The sequence below is a fragment of the Manacus vitellinus genome, unplaced genomic scaffold, assembly GCF_001715985.3.
Source record: "Manacus vitellinus isolate BGI_N305 unplaced genomic scaffold, ASM171598v3 scaffold_24_pilon, whole genome shotgun sequence".
Classification (NCBI taxonomy): domain Eukaryota; kingdom Metazoa; phylum Chordata; class Aves; order Passeriformes; family Pipridae; genus Manacus; species Manacus vitellinus.
The window spans coordinates 5,380,866-5,401,349 of record NW_021939798.1 but is presented as its reverse complement, the minus strand read 5'-3'; the positions used below and the strand labels follow the sequence as shown (position 1 = coordinate 5,401,349).

Here is a 20,484-nt window from a genome sequence, read left to right as displayed (position 1 = left end):
GGTTTTCAGTACCTGGAGGGGAGCGACGAGGACACGGAGGGGGACTTTTTGCGAGGGCACCTGGTGATAGGACAAGGGGGAATGGCTTCGAACTGAAAGGGAGTAGGTTTAGATTAGATAATTGTAAGAAATTCTCTACTGTGAGGGTGTTGGAACAGGTTGTCCAGAGAAGCTGTGGCTGCTCCATCCCCAAGGCCAGGTTGGATGGGGTTCGGAGCAACCTGGTCTAGTTGAAGGTGTCCCTGCCCAGGGCAGGGGGGAGTTGGAAGGAGATGGTTTTTAACGTCCTTCTAACCCAAAACATTCTGTGATTCTGTGAAAACCTGTGTCCTGTCTCACAGGGGCAACCCCAGCCCTTTTCCTCCTTCCTGTGCTGGCTCCCAATGCACCCACAGCGATGAGGGCGAAGCTGAAGGAGGCCTGGCAGACCCCAAAAATAAAAGATGGAGTCTGCCTTTATTTAATTCAAAACATTACAGCCATAGGCTTCTATAAGAAAACCGTGGCCATCCTCCCTGCCATCCCAAGGGCTTTAACAGAGACCAGGGAGAGACCCCTTTGCAGGATATGACCATCTGCAACCTGTCCCTGCAGCTTGTTTGGTCACAGGTTGGACTCGATGACCTCAGAGGTCTTTTCCAACCTGATTGATTCTGATTTTGATTCTGATTTAGCTGCATGTTGCTCCTCCCCACCATCATCAGCCCCCCTATTAAACTCAGATTATAACCCCTCTTACAGCTCTCCTCTTCTTCAAGACTTCGGCTCCCAGCACAAGTTTTCTTCCCCTGCACTGGAGGGATTTCTCTTGCATGAGCTCTCAGCTTCTTAGTGCTCCTCTTCTCCTCCAGAAGTTCCCTCTGGGTGTCCTCATCTGTCCCAGCAGTGCCAGCAGCCACCCACACCCCACACCAGGAAGGTGCCTCTACCCCAAGTCAGACTCTTCCTGCAGAGTTTTTTGCATTTGTCCTGTCTCCATACTGGGCTCAGAGGAGGCAAAATTTAGGATGGGTTGGGAATGCAGGTTCAAAGGAACCTTGGGAAGTGTTTTAGGACATTTGAAGCAGCTGGGCTGGTATGGGGGAGGTGCCTGGGTGACATGTAGGTGGACACTTCGAGCCAAAAACGGTTTCCACCCACCAAGCCCCGCAAACCTCGACTGCTCTCAGCCTGCAAACCACAAAATGACTCCGGACACTTCGTCGACATAAGATACCCTTTATTAAACATACTCTTAAAACCCAAAACATGCTCAAAGCAAAGTCGTAAGCAGCAATCTGGTTTCCTTCCTTAAATCCCTGACTGGTGGATCGCTGGAACAAGGGGCTGCCCCGTGAGACAAGGGGCTGTTCCCTTTCACCCCACACTGCGCTGGCAGCTCCTGCCTGTCCCTTGTCCCTTCTGGGGTGTCACCCATGCCCAAATCCCGTCTCTCCTGTGCCACCCAGAGGATGGATTCTTTGCTCACAGCCAGGCAGCAGCACTTTACTGGGCCACAGCATCCTCCTGGCTCCTCCCCATCACCACAGGCTCACTGCCAGCCATGGAGTGAGGGGCAGTGCCCACCCACAGTGAGGGGCAGTGCCCACCCACAGCCACCCGGGTCTGCAGCCACCCAATGAGCTTGTTTGGCCACTCCTGCAGCCTTGGGGACACACAGCTCGGAGCAGCCAGAAAACCCTCCCAGTCAGTCCCAGAACCTGCTTGCTCTGCCCTGACCTGCTGGCAGCCACAAGCACCATCACAGCCCTGTGCCAGAGTGCCAGGCCAGCTCTCCTTGTCCCCTTGGAAACCATGAGGAAGGCTGGGCTTTGGTAGATGAGCCACTCCTGGAGCATCAGCCTGATTTTCCTGCCCCTGCCCATGCTGGAAGGTTATGGAAGACGTGGCCTCCCTGGTTTTCCCAGCTCAGCACGATGGTGAACCCCCAAAGCTCTCCTTGTGCCCAGAACAATGATGGTGGCTCCTTGGGGCTGGGACACCCAAACCCAGGTCCCCACAGGGGGATGCAGCCTGTCCCCAAATGGGCTCATCCCACCACTGGAGCCCTCCCTGCTGTTTGCAGCTCCCGTCCCACATCCCACAGGATGGCATTTTGGAGATGTCACTTCACGTCAAGTGCCCAGCCCTGAGTTCCCAGGGAGGAATCTGGGAGCTGTTGAGCTTCCAGGAGATATGACAGAGTGCCAGCCCGGAGGAGGGAACAGCAGGATGGCTGACTCCAAACCCACCTCTGGCAGGACCCACACCCGGGCCATGGAGTGAGCAGTTCCCTGGCTGTGAGCCAGGCAGAGAAAACACCTCCCAGCCCCCAAAAGGGCTTCTTTCCCCTTTAGGAGCCACAGCCACCAGCACAGCCCACGGTCTGATGTGGGGATTGGCAGCGGGGACCTGCTTCCCACGCACTCCCAAAAGGGATATTGCTTTCTGTGGACGAGCATCTCTGTCCTAAGGTGGCTCTGAACTGCAGCATCCTCCTGCAGAGAGGAGGTGGCCTTTGCTATCACACCTGCACAACAAGACCAAGTGAGGAAAAGGGAGGCTCAGCCTCCTACCCTGGGCTGCCCCAAACAGATCCAGAGCTCGGGAGATTGGGTCTGATGCCCCTCAGAGTGGCTTCTGACTGTCCCTGGTGCTCTCTGGAGCGAAGTCTGGCCTCTGCCAACAGCCCTATCAGGTCCCCGAGGTCTGTGGCTTCATCCTTATCCCTTTGCTGTCCCTGTGTGCCTCTCCCCTGGAGCAAAATCCACTTATGCTGCTGGCCCAACCCTGGCCAGAGGGATGGGGATGGAGGGATGGGGGGGCAGCTCCCGCATCCTCATCCACCCCGTGCTACAAAGTGCGATGGGAAGGGCAGGACGGGTGGGACGGGGGTGACACTTCTGGCACTTGTTCCAGAGAGAGGGCACAGCCCTGAGCCCTGAACTCACAGCAGGGCGGAAGACAGTGAGGGTAAGTTAGCAATGTCCCAGGGGCTGGTGACCATGCTGGGGGTGGTACCAGGTGCCCTGACACTCCTGTCACCCTGCTCCATCTCCTGGGGAAAAGCAACCTCAAGGCCCTGCTGCTCAGGAGGAGGGTGGAGGGAAGGGGAGCTGGGGGGCACCATCACTGTCAGTGCATTAATGGGGACATCCCATGGTATGGGGACAGCCCACGCCATGGCAGGGGCATGGGCCAGCAAACTTGGGGGGGGGGCAGCCCTCCACAAAGGTCACCAACTCATGCACTGAGGATACCAATGCCACCACTCATCCTGAACCCAGACCCCTGAGCACCATCCTCCCATCACCTCCATCCATCCACACCTCAGGACCCCTTTTGTGGGCTGACCCTGTCCCATCTGCTCCACATGCTGGAGGAGAGGAGCCGGGGGGTGTGAGATGGCCAGGGGCAGGAGGTGACCCACCCCTGTCAGGGCTGGAGAACGGGAAGGTGCTACTGAGGGGCTCCAAAGTGACATGGCTTTAGCCCCCAAGGAAAAGTCGAGGTTACCGTCTTTTCTTTTGAAAGTCAGTCCTGGTGCAGCCGAGGGGTGGAGGTGGTGACGCCCTTGGCACCCGGACACCAGGGTCCCTCTGGGTGGGCAGGGGGGTCCGTGCCCCCGCCCAGGCTGAGCCCTCACACGGGCAGGGCGGTCGCTGCCTGCTCCAGGTCTCGGGTGCCGGGGGGGCGGCGGGGCCGGGGCGTCTGCTGCAGCCGCACGTTGTTGTTGGCGGCCTCTGGGCCTGGGGGGAGAAAACGGGGGGTCAGGGGCTCCCAAAACCCACCGGTGCTCTCAGCTCATCTTTCCACGGGGCATGTGGTTTAGTCTCCCAAGTAACACCCACCTCCCCAGATCCCCTCAGGCTTTTGGCTGCAGTGAGGGCTGGCCAGTGCCTGCACTTACCTCTCCAGGCTGGGGGGGCCCCTTGAACCCCCGGTTTCTCGGGAATGCCGAGGGCCAAACAGAAATCACAGCGTGACCGTGGCTGGGTTTGAATAACCCAAACGAAGGGGGCTGCCTCTGCCTGCCCTGCCCAGCCAGAGGGCACATGCAGACGCCCTGTGGGGCTGCAGGTTGGGCACAAAGGGATGTCACCGTGGCCTGGACAGTCAGGGGGTTGCCAGCAATGCCGGAACAAGGGGCGCCAACCCAGCGCCAACCCCCCCCAGGGTGATGGGGCGCGAGGCGGGCGCAGGCTCTGGGGGTCTCATACCTATTCCTCAATGTTAATGGGGCAGGAGTCCGGCACGGCGGCTGCGTGGCAGGAGAGACCAGAAGGCACATGTTTTGGAACGGCGGGAGAGGCGGCAGCGGCGCGGGGACATGCCAGCGAGAGAGCCAAACGTGGGCCCGGGTGGGACTGGGGTCTCACCGCCTGCGAACGAGGCAGGAGCTGCCCACCGGGCACAGAGTGAGGGGTCCCTCATGCGTGGGGCCTCCTGGGGTTTCGTGCCAAGAAGAACTGAGGGGTGGGCATGCTTATGGTGCGGGGCAGCAGGGTCCCTGCATGACTCCTCTCCGGCTGCAGGCTCCCTCCAGTTCAGGCAGCACCCTCCAGTTGGGACAGGGTGAGGGCAGAGGCTTGTGTCCCACCACAAACAATCAGGGGCTTAGGAAGCGGGTGCGCCCCTAAAGCAGGGGGCTGCACCCACCAGCAAGGTTAAACCCCGTGCCCAGAGCAGCTCTGAGCCAGGGGGACCATGTGAGGGCATGTTAAGGCCAAGGGCTGAGGCTTTCCCAGAGGGGGAGCAACAAAATCCTGCTGCCTGCTGATTTATGGGAGGTGACAGCTACCATTTCGACTGGCTTTTCATGGCGAGCTCAGGCTGGAGAGCGAGGCATGTTAAGTCTGCAGATCCCGGAGGGAATGGATAATTAAACAGGACCACATGTACATGCACACTGAAATCCCATTAAGAGCTTGATATTGCCTAAGTCACTGCAGAGCTTCAGTGCAGAGACCCAGCTCAGCTCAGTGCACCCTTGGGAGGCTGTTGAGGAGCAGGGCTGGGGCAGCAGGACAGGGTCTGGCCCTGAAGCAGGGTATCAGCCCCATGCCCACCTCTTGGGCTGCAGGAGGGGTCTCCCCTGCCATCAGCAGCCAGCAAACCTGTCCTGGGCAGACCAGCCTCTAAATCCCATCACAGTGAAACCCAACCAGCTCCCTTGGCCTGTTGTGGGATCACTCAGAGCATCTGTGGCTTTAAATCAGCAAAAGCCCTCAGGGGATTTCAGGTCTTCTGCAGCAGCTCCCCAGCCCTCCCACCTTGGTGCCAACCTTTTCAGCAGGAGCCTTCCCCCAGTTTCTCTTTCCAAAGCTGTTTTTGCCACCCTGTCCCCCGACGGTGGCCACAGCCAAAGGATGCTCTGAATCCTGTGGACAGCCTCTGTAACTCCCTACACACCCCACAGCTCTGCAGGATCCACTCAGGACACAGATCTGTATGTTTTAGTTAAACCTTGTGTCCTAAAATCCCTGGGATGTGGCCTTTCGCCTCCTCCCAAAGCCTTTTCCCACCAGATTGAAATCTGCAGAGATTTCACAACACCTTTGAGGAACCACATCTCCATTACAGAGAAGGCAAAAATATAATTATCAAATCTCAACATCATTCCACTGGCTTGGAGGCTCTCCTAGATGTGGCCTCTCAAACACCAAGGATCTCAAGGGCCAGTGTGTAACTGTCTCCAAAGGTCCCCTAAAATCAGTGAATGGGGTTGTCATGCACTGGGTACAAGTCCTTAGAAATTCTATGAACTATACAGCCAAAACAAAACCACAAGATATGGAACACCCCCAGTCTGTCTCACTGTGAACCTAAAGGATTGTAAACTGAAAGATACAAAACTGGTCTTATCTCCTTATGGTATAGAATCTGACTGTGTCCTAGAGGGTTTAAGCACACTCTCCATGATTGCCCCCCAAACTACTCCAAAACCTATAAAATTGCCCCAAATGTTTCACTGGTCAGACCATATGAGGTCAAACTGGCTGGACAACAAACATTGTTTCTCCTTGTTCCTTAAAGAAAGCAGAAATGTCCATGCAGACCAATGTTTCTACTATCAGACCAAAATGTTCACCTTTTACAGGTGCCTCCTCTACTGGATGGTTTTCCTCAGTAAACCAGAGGTCATCACCTCTCACATCTAACCAGTATATTGGGAACTGGAAGAGGGATATTGAACAATATTGATCTGGAAACTCTGGCTAATAAATTGGGTACCACCATTAATAATTTGAGCACTACAGACCTTAGGGTCTTCCTAACCCTCTCTCTGAAACACACAGTGTCACATTCAGCTATCTTTTCTGTCTCAGAAAAATACCAAAATGCTAACAACCAACTGACTGATGCTCTGGGAATTGCTCAAAGCAAAGTGCCTTCAGCAGTCAGCTGTATGCCAGCTCAGTTATGGTTACACTCTATCAGTGCTGTGATAATCAGAGAAGGGAAAAATGGACTTTTATTTTGAATTTAAGTGAAATTCCAAAGGTAATTTTGGATAATGCCACTGCATTTGAAAGGGAATTTCAATCCTGGTGGTCTTTAATCAGATTTTCTTACCTCCTCATTGCTAATAAGGCCACAGCTTTTGTCTTAGCAATATGCAATGCTTCAGCCTATACCATACACCCCATTGTTGTGCTCCTAAGGGAACCAGATCCACCAGAACATCAAGCACAGGCTTTTAAAAACAATCATACACACACGGCAAATCATTGATGTAGATGGTTGTGTGGTGAGACAATGACAGGGGTTTATATGTGAAAGTAATACTTAGAAAGCCCAAGATGCCTGTTTGGACACAGAGCTGTGTCTGTCATTTTGAAATGTCTCCTGACACTGATCCTGAACACATCCTAGTATCCATAGAACAAGGGTGTGCATGTCTAAGAACCCCCTGTGATAATTAAACAGTGGGTGACAAAGACACAGCTTTGTAACCACTCGATTCTACACACTTGTAACTTTACCTATAGAGCAGGCTGTGACTTCAACTATTCTCTACCAAAAACTGTACCAGAGCATACGCAACAACAACGTGTTACACGACACTTTCCCTCCAACCACTCCTGGGATGGACATTACCCTGGTTAAAAACTGTTGGAACATCCTGATCTACACAAACTGGTACATCTGAAAAAGGAAAGTTGTAAAACATTAATCACTGTCCATCACGATGTGGAAAAAACACATCATGTCCTACAGTGAGTGTAAAGGGATGGAGAACATCACTGGTGTTCTTCCCACTGGTCCCTCTGCCATCCTCAGGCGACCAGGGGCAGCCCCAAAGCTCCTGCTCTGCACCTCCTCTGCCCCTGGTCCTGGCACGAGTAGCAATTCCCTGCTTTTCCCCGCAAATGCCAAGGCTGGCTCACCCCTCATGCTGGCAGCAGGGCAGCTCCGTGCTGAGGGCTCCAAGCAGCACAGCCGCTGGACACAGGGACTGGCGTGGTGGCCAAAGGATGGAGAGTCCATCCTTGGCTGGGCTCGTCCCAGGGGCCAGATCCTGCACCCCAGCCCAGGCTGGGGACACGGCCAGTGCACTCCTCACAGCAGAGCAAGAATCTGACCCTGTGCTGGAGCCGTCTGGGCTGCAAAGCTCCCCCTTCCTCATCCTCCCCCCGGCACAACCAAGGGGGATGCAGTCAAGGATGGCTTTGGCTGGTCCCACAGCCAAGGGATGCTTTGCCAGGCTCCCCAGCAAGGCAGAGGTGCTGCTGAGATATCCCCCCCAGCTCCCTCCCCAGCCCTCCTGGGCAGGGCTCAGGCAGCTGCTTCCAGAGGGTGATGGAGGGGACACAGGACTTTTGTGGCAGGAGCCTGTTCCTCCCCAAGAGCCTCAGCTGTGTTTCTCCGGCACAGAAACCACCAGGAGCAGGCAAAGCAGCAGGAGAGGAGGCTTTCCCAAAGGAGTAGCAGGGAAAAAAGGATTTCCCTTCCCTCCAGTGGGTTTCACCCACCCTCTCGGCTCTCCAGCACCTGCTGCAGGTCTCAGACCTGCCACAAAGTTAGGCAAAGGGGCAAGGCAAGGGCAGAGTTGCTTTCAGCTTGTCCACAAATGTATTGATGGAGACCCCTCGGAGGGCTTTGTCTTAGTTTTTTGCCCCATTTCTCCACACACAGGCTGAGGAAGGGTCCCCAGCCCACTGCTCCCTTTGGTCTGTGCAGGGACCAGGGGTCACCAATACATTTGTCACCTTTGTGCAACTCTGGGCAGGGAGGGGACACAAGCATGGGTGGAGAAAACCGTGTTGGCACAGAGCGAACATGAACTTTCACACGGACGGAGGAGCCTGGGGGGAAGGAAGAAGAGAAAAAAAGAGATGGAGAGAGGGAGGGAGGAAAAAGAACTGGAAGGAGGGTGGGAGAGAAAGCGTGAAGAAATGGGAAAGAGGGATGAATGTGGGATTCTGTAGAAAGATGACCCGATCTGACATGCCCCATCTCCCTGGCCTTGGAGGAAGAGGAGGAAGAGGCAGGCAGCTCCTGCTGTAAAGCTGGACTGGTTGTGGATCACATCCCAATGCAAATACTGCTGCTCCCACCACGAGCCTGGACCAGGCTACAGTTGTGCCACCTTCCCAAGTGCCCTCTGGGGTGCCAGCAGCCCCCTGGCCAAGGGACAGAGCATCCCATCAAAGCAGGTCTGCAGCCCCCTGGGGACATTCCAGCAGGGACAGGCCACTCTGACCTATGGGTGGTGACGTGCCTGGTGCTCAGCCCTGCAGTGAGGTGGGTGGTGGGGTGCACTGAGGACGACCTGGTGGGGATGGCGGGAATGACGGTGATGGGAGAGGAGGGATGGACGCAAAGGGCTGGGGGGATGCAGGGAAGAGTGGGACTGTCCCCCCCCACCCCAAGTTCATGTTCAGCAGACGGCCACTCACCAGGTAAGCAGGCCTCAGAGCACAGTTTATTGTCCAGCGCTTTCACGTGTGCGATGCCCATGTCATTGTTATTGTCACACCTCAGACCGAGGAAAGCGCCTGTCCTCGGGCCTGGAAGGGAGTTAAGGCAGTTAACGGGGCTGGGGCTCCACGCTGCCTTTTAGCACTGGGGGGGTGGGGTTTCTGGGGCTTTTCCTCTCCCCTCCCCAGCCTCTTTCAAAAGTAAAAAAAAATAGATAAAAACAATGCATCCAGGTCGGAGCGGGTGAAGAGTGGACAATAACTCCTGGGCACAGCCCGAGCTGCTCCCTTCCTCGCACGGGAGGGCAGCGGGACAGCGACGATGCGGCGATGGGCACACGCGTGAACTGCCCAGGGTTCAGCCAAACCTTCCCCCCTACCCAGCTGAGCGGTCCCTGGTCGGTAGAGCCAGGCCATGGTGGCATCCATCACCTCCTGCCAGAGCCTCTCCGGCACCATCGGTGCGTGTGAGAGCCGCGTGGGTGCCAGGAGGAGGCAGCAGCTGGATGCGTGGGGCAAAAGAAGCCGTAGCCAAGCTTTTGCAGGGAAATGGAGGCTTTTGGGGCTGAGGGAGGTTAACTCTGCTTCTTAGCATCCCCTGTACGAGAGATCAGCCCCCGGTTCCTTGCCTGCATCCATTAGATGCAGGCGATTGAACCTCAGGAGGGATGTTCCCAAATAAGCCCCGCTGAGAATGGGAGCAGGACCGTGTCCTAAGGAGAAAGGCCATCCTGCTCCCAGAGTTGTTGGGATGTCTGTGGACATCCACCACAGCCCCTAGTTGTCCCTACTTGCCATATTTGAGTCTCCCCATCAGCAGGAGCCTCTCTGCAGGGCAGAGGCCACATTTTGGGGATGGGTGTTCCTGCTTTCCAGCTTGGCTCAGTGTCCGGGTTGGATGGGGAAACAGTTTTGGCATATTTTTGCTAACAAGAAACTTGCAAATATGCAAAGGGGCACACTATGGGCCTCCTTATTGCCCAAAAGCAATCCAGGGCAGTCGGTGGCTGATGGCACCTCTTTCCTTGGCTATTTGAGCTCAAGGGAGGAGGCAAGAGGAGGCCTTAATGTGCATGTGTTGACTTGTGAAATCATACTGAGGACAGGCCAAAAAACGTGAGGAAAGCATCCCAAGGGGAACAGCTTTGCAGCCTCTTTCCTATGGGAATCAGCCCAGACATTAATCCCTATAGGAGAGGCTTTCAGAGATGCAAGGAAAACCTTGTTGAGGGGGAAAACACAGAGAAGCCTCTTTCTCACTTGGCTCGTTGGAAAAACCACTGGATCCTGCACATCAACCATCACCTGCTCCATGTCCTGCACTGAGCTCACTGGGGTCCCCCATAGCCACCTGGCTCCCCCACCCACTGGTGTTCAACCCACCCATGGGTGGCCCTGTTGTGATTGATGTTTCCCGCCTCTGGTGCCTGTGGAGTCACCCAGGGCTGTCCCTGATGGCAGGGAGGGGAGCTGGGAACAACACAGCACCTGCCACTCATGGCTGCCCACTGGTGACAGCGACCTGAATGTGAAGGGACAACAACAAGCCGGGGCCTTTTACCGTCTTCCTGCGTGGGAGAGGCGTCCTCATCCTCCAGCACATCGTTGCCCTGCAGCACAGGCGAGAGGCAGCGTTAGCCAGGGGCTGCTCCCAGGTGCCCCTGGGGGAATGTCCCCAGCCCCAGGGGTTCCATGGACCAGGAGGATGATCATGGCCAAGGGACAGCCCCACTGCCCCATCCATCCCCAGGGCAGCCCGCAGGGACATGGATGTGTCAGTAGCTCCTTCCTCATCCCAGCCCCAGGGGAATGTGGTGCGAGCTGCCCAGCTTCCCCCTCAGTGGGCACCCAGAAACGGATGCAGCTGGGATCCCCCCTCCACACTGGGAGTCACCACAGCTCCCAGTCCCTGATGGGGTAGTTACAGTTACCTCAGCATCGAGCTCCTCGGCAGAGATGCTGACAAAGTTCACATCTGGGGATTCCACAGGCGTTGACTGCGGGAAGAAGGGGGGAAAGATGGAAGGAAAAACAAAAAAAAAGTCTGGTGCCAGTGGGTTTGGAGGAGAAGTTACATCCCATGGGAAAGCTCTCCAACCTGGGGATGATGGGCACCATCAACAACCCCTCAGCCCCTACCTCTCCATCAGAGGCTGTGACGCTTGCGGCCGCAGGTGAGGGGAGCATGTCCCCCTCCTCCTCCTCCTCCTCTTCCTCCTCTGTGCCAGGAGCAACGTAGGAGCCAGACATGGAGGACACAGTGTCTGTGCTGAGCTGGGAGTGCTGGCTCTGGGAGGAGGCCATGGACATGACGGACTGAGCCAGGCTGCTGCTGACGGGCTCTGGGGGAGAGCAGGGGCTGAGCGGGGCCGCTGGACCCTCCCAGCCCATCAGTGCAAATCACGGCACAGCACCCGCTAATTAAAGAGGGGGCTAACGAGGAGGAAGGACTGGCTGCATGCCATGGAGATGGGATAGGTGCAAAGCTGCCAGCAGTGGGTCCTGGGCCTCACAGCCCCCCATTTCTATGGGATAACAAAGCAGACATGATTGGTGTCTCCATCAGCCCCATCTCCAGGTCTACGAGTGACAAAGCAGAGGTGACACCCTGGGGCTCCATGCAATGCCCGTGGCAGGGTGGGAAGGGCCATGGCAACCCACTCTGCATCCCCCTGCAGTGGGAGGGTCCCAAGACCACGATGCCACTCTCCTGCCTTGCCAGCACCCCCGTGCCCCACTTCTGAGGGAAGGCCCACCTGTACCTTCTGGGGACGAGATGGTGGAGGAGAGGGGTGTCCCAGTGCATGAGGACTGGTCAATGGCTCCTGATGATGACAGGGTGAAGTTTTCACTCTCTGGTGTCACACCACATTCCTGGAAGAGGAGCCCATGGGAAGAGTGGGATAGGAGATATTCAGCTTGGATTAACTGCCTCACCAAGGCATCCTTACGGATGGAGGAAGAGCCAGGAGGGGCAAACCACAGCCACACCCTCTGGTCCCAAGCCCCCAAACCAGCTGCCCCTCCAGTGCCTCAACTCACCACCGGCACTCACCTCCTCGCACCGGGCCGGGGATCTCCTCCTGGAGACCCTCGGCTCCGACTCAGTGCACGACTTCTCGTCCTCCTCTTCAGGCAGGATGGAGGAGTTCTGCGAGATGGACCTGGCCAGAGAGGGCAAAGCAGAGGGCTTCACCCCTGCCCACAGACCCCCTGAGCCCTCCCAGCCCCCTGTGCCCACCCTGGTACTCACTTGGAGATGCTCTTCTTCAGCTTGAGCCCCGGGGGGCCGCAGTCGGGCAGGCGCTGGAGGGGCGAGAGGGCCCTCAGGGCAGGTAGGGGGCCGTCACTGCCATAGGAGGGGAGGGTCCCCACGCCCGGGGGGTCCCCCAGGGCCCGCAGTGGCAGAGCAGCCGGCGAGGGTGTCAGTGGCCCGTTGAGGGCCTCCAGCAGTGACACCACCTCATAGCCAGGGGGAATGTTCTCTGAGGACTGAGGAGAGGGAAGAGACAGGGTGAGGATCCTCCCTGACCCATTTCTCTGCATTCCCTTGCTCCCAGCAGGATGAAGATGTCCCAGGGAGAAGATAAACCCAAAGAACAGACACCCAGCCAAATGCCCATTCTTTATGCAATACCAACCCTGCATTTTGGTCAATTTGCATTAAACAAGTAAGCCTTTTCCCTGGAAAGCACATGGATCCCCAGACATTCCCATCCTGATCTCAGCAGGGTGGAAGGGGTGGGGGTCCTGCATTCAGCCAGGCACTGACCGAGTGCTCCTCGGAGTCTGAGGTCTGTGAGGCGATGATGGGGTTGAAGCCGGTGGGCGAGAGGGGACCCAGCTTCTTCCTCATGGCTCGGATTTGAAGCAGGGCTCGGAAAGCTGCGGCAGCAGGGGAGAAGGGTGGGGTGAAAACCGGGTGCTGAGAGGAGGCCCCTCAAAAAAATGCCACCCCGTTTCCCAAGAGGGGCATCCCCAGTCTGCACGGCGTCACCACACATGGGGCTGGAGGGACTGCAGAACGAAGGATGGGAGATGCCAGCCCATCCCCAGAGATGCCAGCCCATGCCCAGAGATACCAGCCCATCCCTAGAGATGCCAGTCTGTCCCCAGAGATGCCAGCCCATCCCCAAAGATGCAGCGCCATCCCCAGACGATGCCAGCCCTCCCCAGAGATGCCAGCCCGTCCCCAGAGATGCCAGCCCGTCCCCAGAGATGCCAGCCATCCCACCCAAGGCAGCAGCCCCCGGCCCTTACGCAGCCTGCAGATGGGGCAGTTGTTGGCCTGGTAGCGCAGGGTGTCGGCGCAGGTGTTGCAGAGGCAGAGGTGCCGGCAGGGCAGGATGAGGGTGTCACGCACGTCCGACAGGCAGACGACGCACTCGGCGCTGTTATCGCTCACCTCGTCCTCGGCCACCTGCCCCGAGGGGAGGATGGGAACTGCTCAGGGCCCTCAGGGTCCCCAGCCCACATGGCACGAGGGTGGGGTGCTCTGAAATACTGCCTGGGTGCTCAGAGGTGAGGTCCTGCCTGTGTCCAAGGGCTGCCTGCTCTTGAAATACACCCCTGGACCTTATTCCTCCCCTGCTGGAGGCTGGGAGATGGGGCAAAAGGAACCCCATAGGAGGATACAACCTTCACCCCAACTTTTACACATATAGAGCAGAGCGTGAGGCCCATCCCATGCCTTGAGCCCCACACTCCCTGTCCAAGCCAGCAAGATCCAGCCACCACCTTCCCACACCACAAAGTTTGGGGGGAAAAGCTCGATCCTTGAGCTTTCTGCCTCCAGCAGCTTGGATGCCAACACAAAGCGTCCCCAAACACCAGCAGCTCTGTGCTGTGCTGCCAACTCTTGCCCTGAGCATGTTTTAGGGACTGGACCTGTGCTAAAGGAGGGGAAGAGGGTATGAGGGAAGACCCACAGGATGCAGGCAGGGGGATGCAGGGACATACCTTGGAATCCTGTGTGTTGTACTTGTTCTCAATGCCGTAGATCTCCTGCAGGAGGTAGCTCACACCATCCACCTGCAATCCCATGGGGAAGGGTGAGGAGCAGAGACATGCATCGATTCTCTTTGCATTGACACACTCAGAATTGTAACCAAAAACCTCCCCGGGAGGCAGGGGCAGGGTAAGGGCAGGCTGCTGCCCACCTCAGGGTTTAGGGCTCCCTAAAACACCTCCTTGCAGAGTGTGCAGGGCACCTCCGCTGCCTTGGGGACTTCTGAACACTCACCACTTGCTTCTGCTTGAGGGGTTTCACACAGAAGGTGCCATCACTGTGCTGGAAGGAGGAGAGAACACATGGGTGGGCACCCATGGACTGTTGTGCTGGAGCATCCACCCACCCTGCAGCTGCCACTGCTCCCAGCCAGTCCATTTGGCAGGAATTCTGGCTTTTCCTGACACCCCAGAACCAGGTAGCTGTGGGATGTCATGGGCATTGCAAAGCTGGAGACGTTGGAGGAAGGAAGATGGAGTTGAGCCCAAATGCCTCTATAGTGGGTGTTTAAAATGAGGGAATAGTGCCAGAATTTGAGGAGCAGCCCCAAAATAGCCCCTGCCCAGCAGCACCATCCCAAGCCCCTCAGGGATTCTCCAGGCTCTCACACCTGGTGGGTGAGGGGGGAAGGAGGGGGAGGATGGCCCCAGCTTGGCACTTACCTTCTCAAAGGTGGCCAGCAGCACATGGCAGTGCCCGATGTGCTCTGCAAGACACAAAGGGACAGGCAGGGCTCAGGGGACAGGCAGAGCCACAGTGGCAGCAAGGAAAAGCAGGAGGCTCTGCCCAGGTGGCATCACAATGCCAGCAACTGGGAAAGCCCATCCCAACAAGGAACCCCCTTCTCACCCTCTCCTTCATCCACCACTGCCTGCACCACCATGGGATACACCTCCCGGTCCAGGTCGAAGCCCAGCTGGAGAGAGATGGGAGAAGAGGATCAGTGAGATGGAGGTGGGATGAAGCCTCTGTCACTGCTTGTTCATCACCATAATCAGGCCCACAGTGGATGCTGGGGCTGGGGGAACCCACCTCCTCCTCGCTCCACTCAGAGGGGTCGATGGTGTGGGAGGGCACACAGAACTGCTGGCACACCCCCCGCTTGTAGTGCACTGTCTCCGACTGCAGGCTGTTGTCCCTGGGGATGTAGCTGTCCCATGGAGAGAGGACAGAGTCAGGGCACCACAGCTGTCCCCACACTCCCCCTGGTCCCCCCAGATCATGGAGACATCAGGAAGATGGGAGTAGGGGGGAGGTCACTCCTCCCCTCCCCTCCCAGATGCTTCTTGGGGCTGAGGTAAGAAGTCCTAAAATGGGCTAAAATAATCCTCAGGGCTAAAATAAACACAGGGTAGCCAACACAGCACAGGAGGGGATGCAACCTGGAGAGGACTGGGAGGGACAATGATTTCTCCTGGCCTCCTTTCTGACCTGAAGGTAAAAAGAGGGAGTAGGATGGGATGGGGAAGAAAGTGGCAGGAGCTGGCAGGGACCTGGTGGTGGCACCTGGGGGGGAGATAAGGAGCCCCCTCCATCCTCAGCACCACCAGCAGCTGTCTCGTGCCCTGAAGAGGAGAGATGCTCCAGGAGGGAGAGGCTCCAGGTCCAGCAGCCAGGGGCACACACTGGGCTTGGGGGGACACAGGCCAGGCTAGAGGGGAACATGGGCCAGGCTGGTGGCTCCTCACCTGGCCACCCCATTGTGAAACTCCTCGATTGCCTGGTAGTAGATGGTGATGGCCACGCGGGTGTCTGTGTCGAAGGTGAACTCCACGTTGTAGTGCACCTTGGCTTTGCTGACTTCTTCCCCGGGGGTCTTCACCTCCTCCGAGCACCTGGGGAGCACAGAGGGTCCAGGAGATGGGCACCCCTCAGGAACGGCTCGGGGTGCTCCAGGACTGGCCCCCTCAGCACTGATGGCCCCAAGAAGGGGCTGCTGCCCTCCCTCAGGGGAAACTGAGGCACAGCAGGAGGGCCCAGCACGCCCAAGGTCAAGCCTGCAGGCTGGGAAGTGCCGCAGACAGATTTCAGCCTAATCCCGAATCTCACAGCCCTGCCGCAATCCCCAGCCTCCCTCCAGCAAAGCCTTTGGAAGGTGGGGGAGGAAGAAGCAGCAAAGCACTTCAAAGGCAGCACTAAGCTCTTTTAATCCTGCGGCAGTGCCTGTGCTGGTATGCGGGAACCGGGAGGGGAAGGGCACATTTGGAGAGACAGGCTCATCCCTTCTATCTGCCCGTGCTGAAAGGAGAGCAGCCCCGTGCACACCATCCCCTGGGAGCACCCAACCAGACCCTTCCCTCCCCGTGGCTCGAGGCCGTGGGGTGCCCGGACTCACTTGACGAGGCGCAGGGTGTCCTTGCGGATATTGATTAAGCTCCTGAGGGTCTTCACGGGTTCCTGAGGAGGTGGAGCAGCGTAAGGGAACTAGGATGAGAGAGACACCGGTGAAGGCAGACGCTCATGGGGGGTTAGAGTGGCTGCGGACCCACCAGTGACCCAGACCCAACACCCTGTGGAGGGAATTGGGGTGGGCAGGGGTGCTCCTGCTGGCGCAGGCAGCACGGTGACAAGGACATCCCTCGGCAAACAGCAAGCCCAAAACCCTCTGCAGGGACAATTTCACTGGGGAGGGGTCACGCAGAGAGGGGCTGTTCCTTGTCCCTTCGGCTGGAGGGTGAGGAGGATTTAAGGCACAGGCAGGCAGCTGCTGATGGATGGTTAGGCTGCTGGATGAGGCTGGGTAGGGGGAGGCTGAAGCTCCCTCCCTGCCCACCAGCCAAGGAACAGGCACAAATGTCTCTGTGTCCTCCCTGGGATGGATGGGATTTAGGTGGTGGGATCCCTTCCAGCTCCATGCCCGGAGCAGAGAGCCAGTGGGGCAGCTGGGCAGGACCGGGCAGGCAGCAGCATCTGTCCTCCAAGGTGACATTATCCTTCCCAGTCTTTCCCGTCCACCTGCACAGGGGCTATAGAGGAGAGGAGACACAGTGGCACCCAGGGGAAACCCTCTCCTTGGCACTACAGCCACCCAAAGGAGACCAAGGGCACTGGGGAAGGGATGTAGGACCCACCTCTCCCCTCTCCATCTCCATCTCCATCTCCTAGGTGGGTTGAGGTCCAGGAGGGATCAGCCCCAATTAAGGTCCAGCTTGTTGTCCAGCTGTCACTGCGTGCCAGGGGACAGCCAGGAGGGTGTCAGGTGCTATCGGGGAGGGCAGATGCTCAAAGAGCCTCAACTGCTGCCTTAGGAGAGGGAATAGTGTCCCATTGTTCCCCCACACCACCCCCAGCCCAGAGAGGAGGNGGGTCACGCAGAGAGGGGCTGTTCCTTGTCCCTTCGGCTGGAGGGTGAGGAGGATTTAAGGCACAGGCAGGCAGCTGCTGATGGATGGTTAGGCTGCTGGATGAGGCTGGGGAGGGGGAGGCTGAAGCTCCCTCCCTGCCCACCAGCCAAGGAACAGGCACAAATGTCTCTGTGTCCTCCCTGGGATGGATGGGATTTGGGTGGTGGGATCCCTTCCAGCTCCATGCCCAGAGCAGAGAGCCAGTGGGGCAGCTGGGCAGGACCAGGCAGGCAGCAGCATCTGTCCTCCAAGGCAACATTATCCTTCCCATTATTTCCTGTCTACCTGCACAGGGGCTACAGAGGAAAGGGGACACCCTCTCCTTGGCACTACAGCCACCCAAAGGAGACCAAGGGCACTGGGGAAGGGATGTAGGACCCACCTCACCCCTCTCCATCTCCATCTCCCAGGTGGGTTGAGGTCCAGGAAGGATCAGCCCCAATTAAGGCCCAGCTTCTTGCCCAGCTGTCACTGTGTGCCAGGGGACAGCCAGGAGGGTGTCAGGTGCTATCAGGGAGGGCAGATGCTCAAAGAGCCTCAACTGCTGCCTTAGGAGAGGGAATAGTGTCCCATTGTTCCCCCACACCACCCCCAGCCCAGAGAGGAGGGACAGCAAGGCACCCACTGCACCCCAATACTGAGGGGACAAGACCGAACTGCAGGTGGCACGTGGGGGTGGCCTGCAGCAATCCAGGCACCCCTTCCCCATGGCCCTGGTGCCCTCACATGGGAAATCCATAGTCACCTAACCTGCCCCCAAAGCTATCATCTCCTTCCCTGACCCCAAAGCCCTGCAGAACAGGATGGATGGGGCTGAGGGACCCGTGCTGGGCTCAGAAGGACAGGATGGGACAGGCAGCTGGCAGAACTCAGCAGGGCAGGCAGAGCTCTGCCCCATCCCTCCTCCACCACCCCAGCATTACAACATCCAACCATCCCACAGCTCCGATCCCACTGGGGCCATCCGAAGGTAGATTAAAGCCTTGGCTGGCTGCAGCGTGGCTGATGGCACCAGAGGCTTTGGAAATGAATTTCCAGCACTGTGGAACTGCGTCCCACTCCTCTGGTCCCCTCCAGGAGGGCAAAAGGGCAGCAGAGCCATCAGCCCGGTGTTAACGAACTTATTAATGAATCGCTAAACGTGCACCTGCAGAACTGTGCACCTGCAGAGTCACCCGTGGCAGCTGGAAAGGAGAAAGTGAGAAAAGGCCTCTGGGTTGGAGCTGAGCCATGTCACCACACCTTGTGCCGTGTTGCGATACATCCCCTGCTGTTCAAATTAACCAACTAATTAAATCTTGCTCGTTGGCACCTCTGCCCAGCCGAGCCATACCCAAACCAGCCCTGGCAGGGAAAGCACCCATGGGTGCAAACCCCCTCCTGCTGCAGCACCCCGGGGGTGGGTGGCAGAGGAGGGAGGGGGCAGCTGAATCCCCTGGGTGCCCCCGCAGGGGCCGTTGGGCTGGGCAGGATGGGGAAGTGACACAGGCAAATTCTGTGCTGCAGAAACTGCTTGGGGCTCTTTCACACCCACGTGTGAGTAGCTCTTTTTGGGGGGTGGCTGGATTTTTGGTTTGGTTTTTTTTTCCCCGAAGTTAAATTTTGCAAGCTGGATTTGCACATCAGAAAGGGGCCATTCAGAGGACGTTTTGCATCTCCTCACTTTAAATCAAGCTGAAACACAACAGAAAAAAGTGGGTAACGGTTGTGGTGAGGAACATTATCCACGTGTCTGTAGCAACATTTGTTCCAGGCCAGCTTCTGTTGAAGTGAAAAAAAACCAGCCTCAAAAATCTTTCTTGGGATTTTTCTACAAGCAGACCCTGGCAGGTTTGTGTGGGCAGGGAAACCCAGTGTCATGTTTCAACAGTCCCAGGCTTCCCCTGTGCTCTCGAGGTGCCACCAGCAGTTTCTCTGCTCCTCAGCCCCTGCATGGTGGCAGCTACTTAAACCTGCAACGCCCTTCCCAGCCCCTCTGGAACCTGTTCACAGCTGGAAAATCCAGATTATCATGCATCCATGGAAGGGAGAAGCTGCACAGCCTCCAGGTGCTTTGCACACCCCTGTGGCAGCAGTGCTGTTCATAGCTCAAAGTACTTTGCTCAGAGAAGACCTGGGACACAATTTTTCCAGGACCTCCTGGCCTCTGATCCTCAAGGAACCCAAAATAAATCCCCCACCAAAAAAAATCAATGGCCATCTCCAATGTTTACAGCCCAACCAGGGCTTTCACAGGAGTCCAGAACATGAAAGCATCACAAGCCAAGAAGCATCAGGACAGGATGCCCAAGCGTTGCCTGGAGATAGGCTTGGACCAGAACCAACATAAATCCTCCCTAACCCCTCCCTGAGCCCCCAAAACTGGCTGACCCAAAAGCCCAGCCCCAAAGCTCTCCCTGCTCCCCAGGAAGAGGGATCCTGGTCCCAGTTCAGCAGCCCAGGGCCATTGGTAATTAAGCCGGAGCAGTGAAATTTAGCTCGTGACGCCGTATTAATTCTCTCTGCTGTTTCCAAGCTGTTCCTTTACCTTCCCTGCTGCTCTGCTGTCGGGGCCACTGACTCAGGAACTGCTCACTGGGCAGTTTAGAGGCTTTTATCGTAATCAAGAGGATTTCTCAGCAGTGGTGCTGCAGAGACCCCGAGTGCTGACTTCTCATTTTCCAGGAAAGAAGAGAGGACGGAGAGAAAGGCTCTGCCTTCGCCCACCCAGTGCTCACAGGATTCGGGGGTGCTCCTGCCCTTGGCTCTGCCAGGATCCCTGCTCTGGCATAGCCCAGGGCCGGACACTTCCCCACTGAAGGACTGCACAATCCTGCCACAATGCTGCCGAAGCCAATTCCAAAGAGGAAACAGGAACCTGGCTGGCAGCAGCCTCGCCAGCCCAACATGGAATATGCAGCACTTGAGAGCCGAGCCAAAGCATCAGGCAAGTTTATCTCAACTCAACAGAAAAGCTTTAGAGCCTTTTAATTCCCCACCTCGAATTTTTTTTAATGCTTGACCCCCCCACAACTGCTAGAGCTGATGCTGGTGAGCTGCTCTGCTGAGATGGAGCCAGGGACATCACTGCCACAGCTGAACCCTGCTCTCATTTCCTCCCTTTCCAAAGGCAGCAGGCTCAAAAAACATCTCCAGGAGTGTGGGTTGCAGGTTCCCCCATGTCCTGAGACCAGCTGGAGCTGGCAGCACCCAGCACTGCAAAACCCATCAGTTCTGCCCACAGCCCTCA

General features: G+C 57.2%; 1 protein-coding gene across 3 annotated transcripts in view; it reads right to left on the bottom strand.

Moving 5' to 3' along the window:
- Nucleotides 1-3,064: 3,064 nt before the first annotated feature.
- RNF157 (ring finger protein 157) overlaps nt 3,065-20,484 on the bottom strand; it is an 18,094-nt gene continuing 674 nt past the window's right edge. Inside the window, exons 2-18 of one of the 3 annotated variants that reach the window (XM_029960131.1) lie at nt 16,247-16,335; nt 15,600-15,746; nt 14,944-15,061; nt 14,761-14,827; nt 14,574-14,617; nt 14,146-14,193; nt 13,863-13,934; nt 13,164-13,323; nt 12,676-12,788; nt 12,157-12,395; nt 11,959-12,067; nt 11,666-11,777; nt 11,043-11,245; nt 10,835-10,900; nt 10,465-10,513; nt 8,883-8,993; nt 3,065-3,728 (exon numbers count right to left, since the gene is read on the bottom strand). In XM_029960131.1, the coding sequence (XP_029815991.1) occupies nt 3,622-3,728; nt 8,883-8,993; nt 10,465-10,513; nt 10,835-10,900; nt 11,043-11,245; nt 11,666-11,777; nt 11,959-12,067; nt 12,157-12,395; nt 12,676-12,788; nt 13,164-13,323; nt 13,863-13,934; nt 14,146-14,193; nt 14,574-14,617; nt 14,761-14,827; nt 14,944-15,061; nt 15,600-15,746; nt 16,247-16,335 (1,854 nt within the window). In that variant the 3' untranslated portion in view covers nt 3,065-3,621. Of the gene's footprint in view, nt 3,729-4,199; nt 4,241-7,080; nt 8,289-8,882; nt 8,994-10,464; nt 10,514-10,834; nt 10,901-11,042; nt 11,246-11,659; nt 11,778-11,958; nt 12,068-12,156; nt 12,396-12,675; nt 12,789-13,163; nt 13,324-13,862; nt 13,935-14,145; nt 14,275-14,573; nt 14,618-14,760; nt 14,828-14,943; nt 15,062-15,599; nt 15,747-16,246; nt 16,336-20,484 lie in introns of those variants that run through there. The other 2 variants (XR_003915836.1, XR_003915837.1) reach the window with 2 other exon arrangements.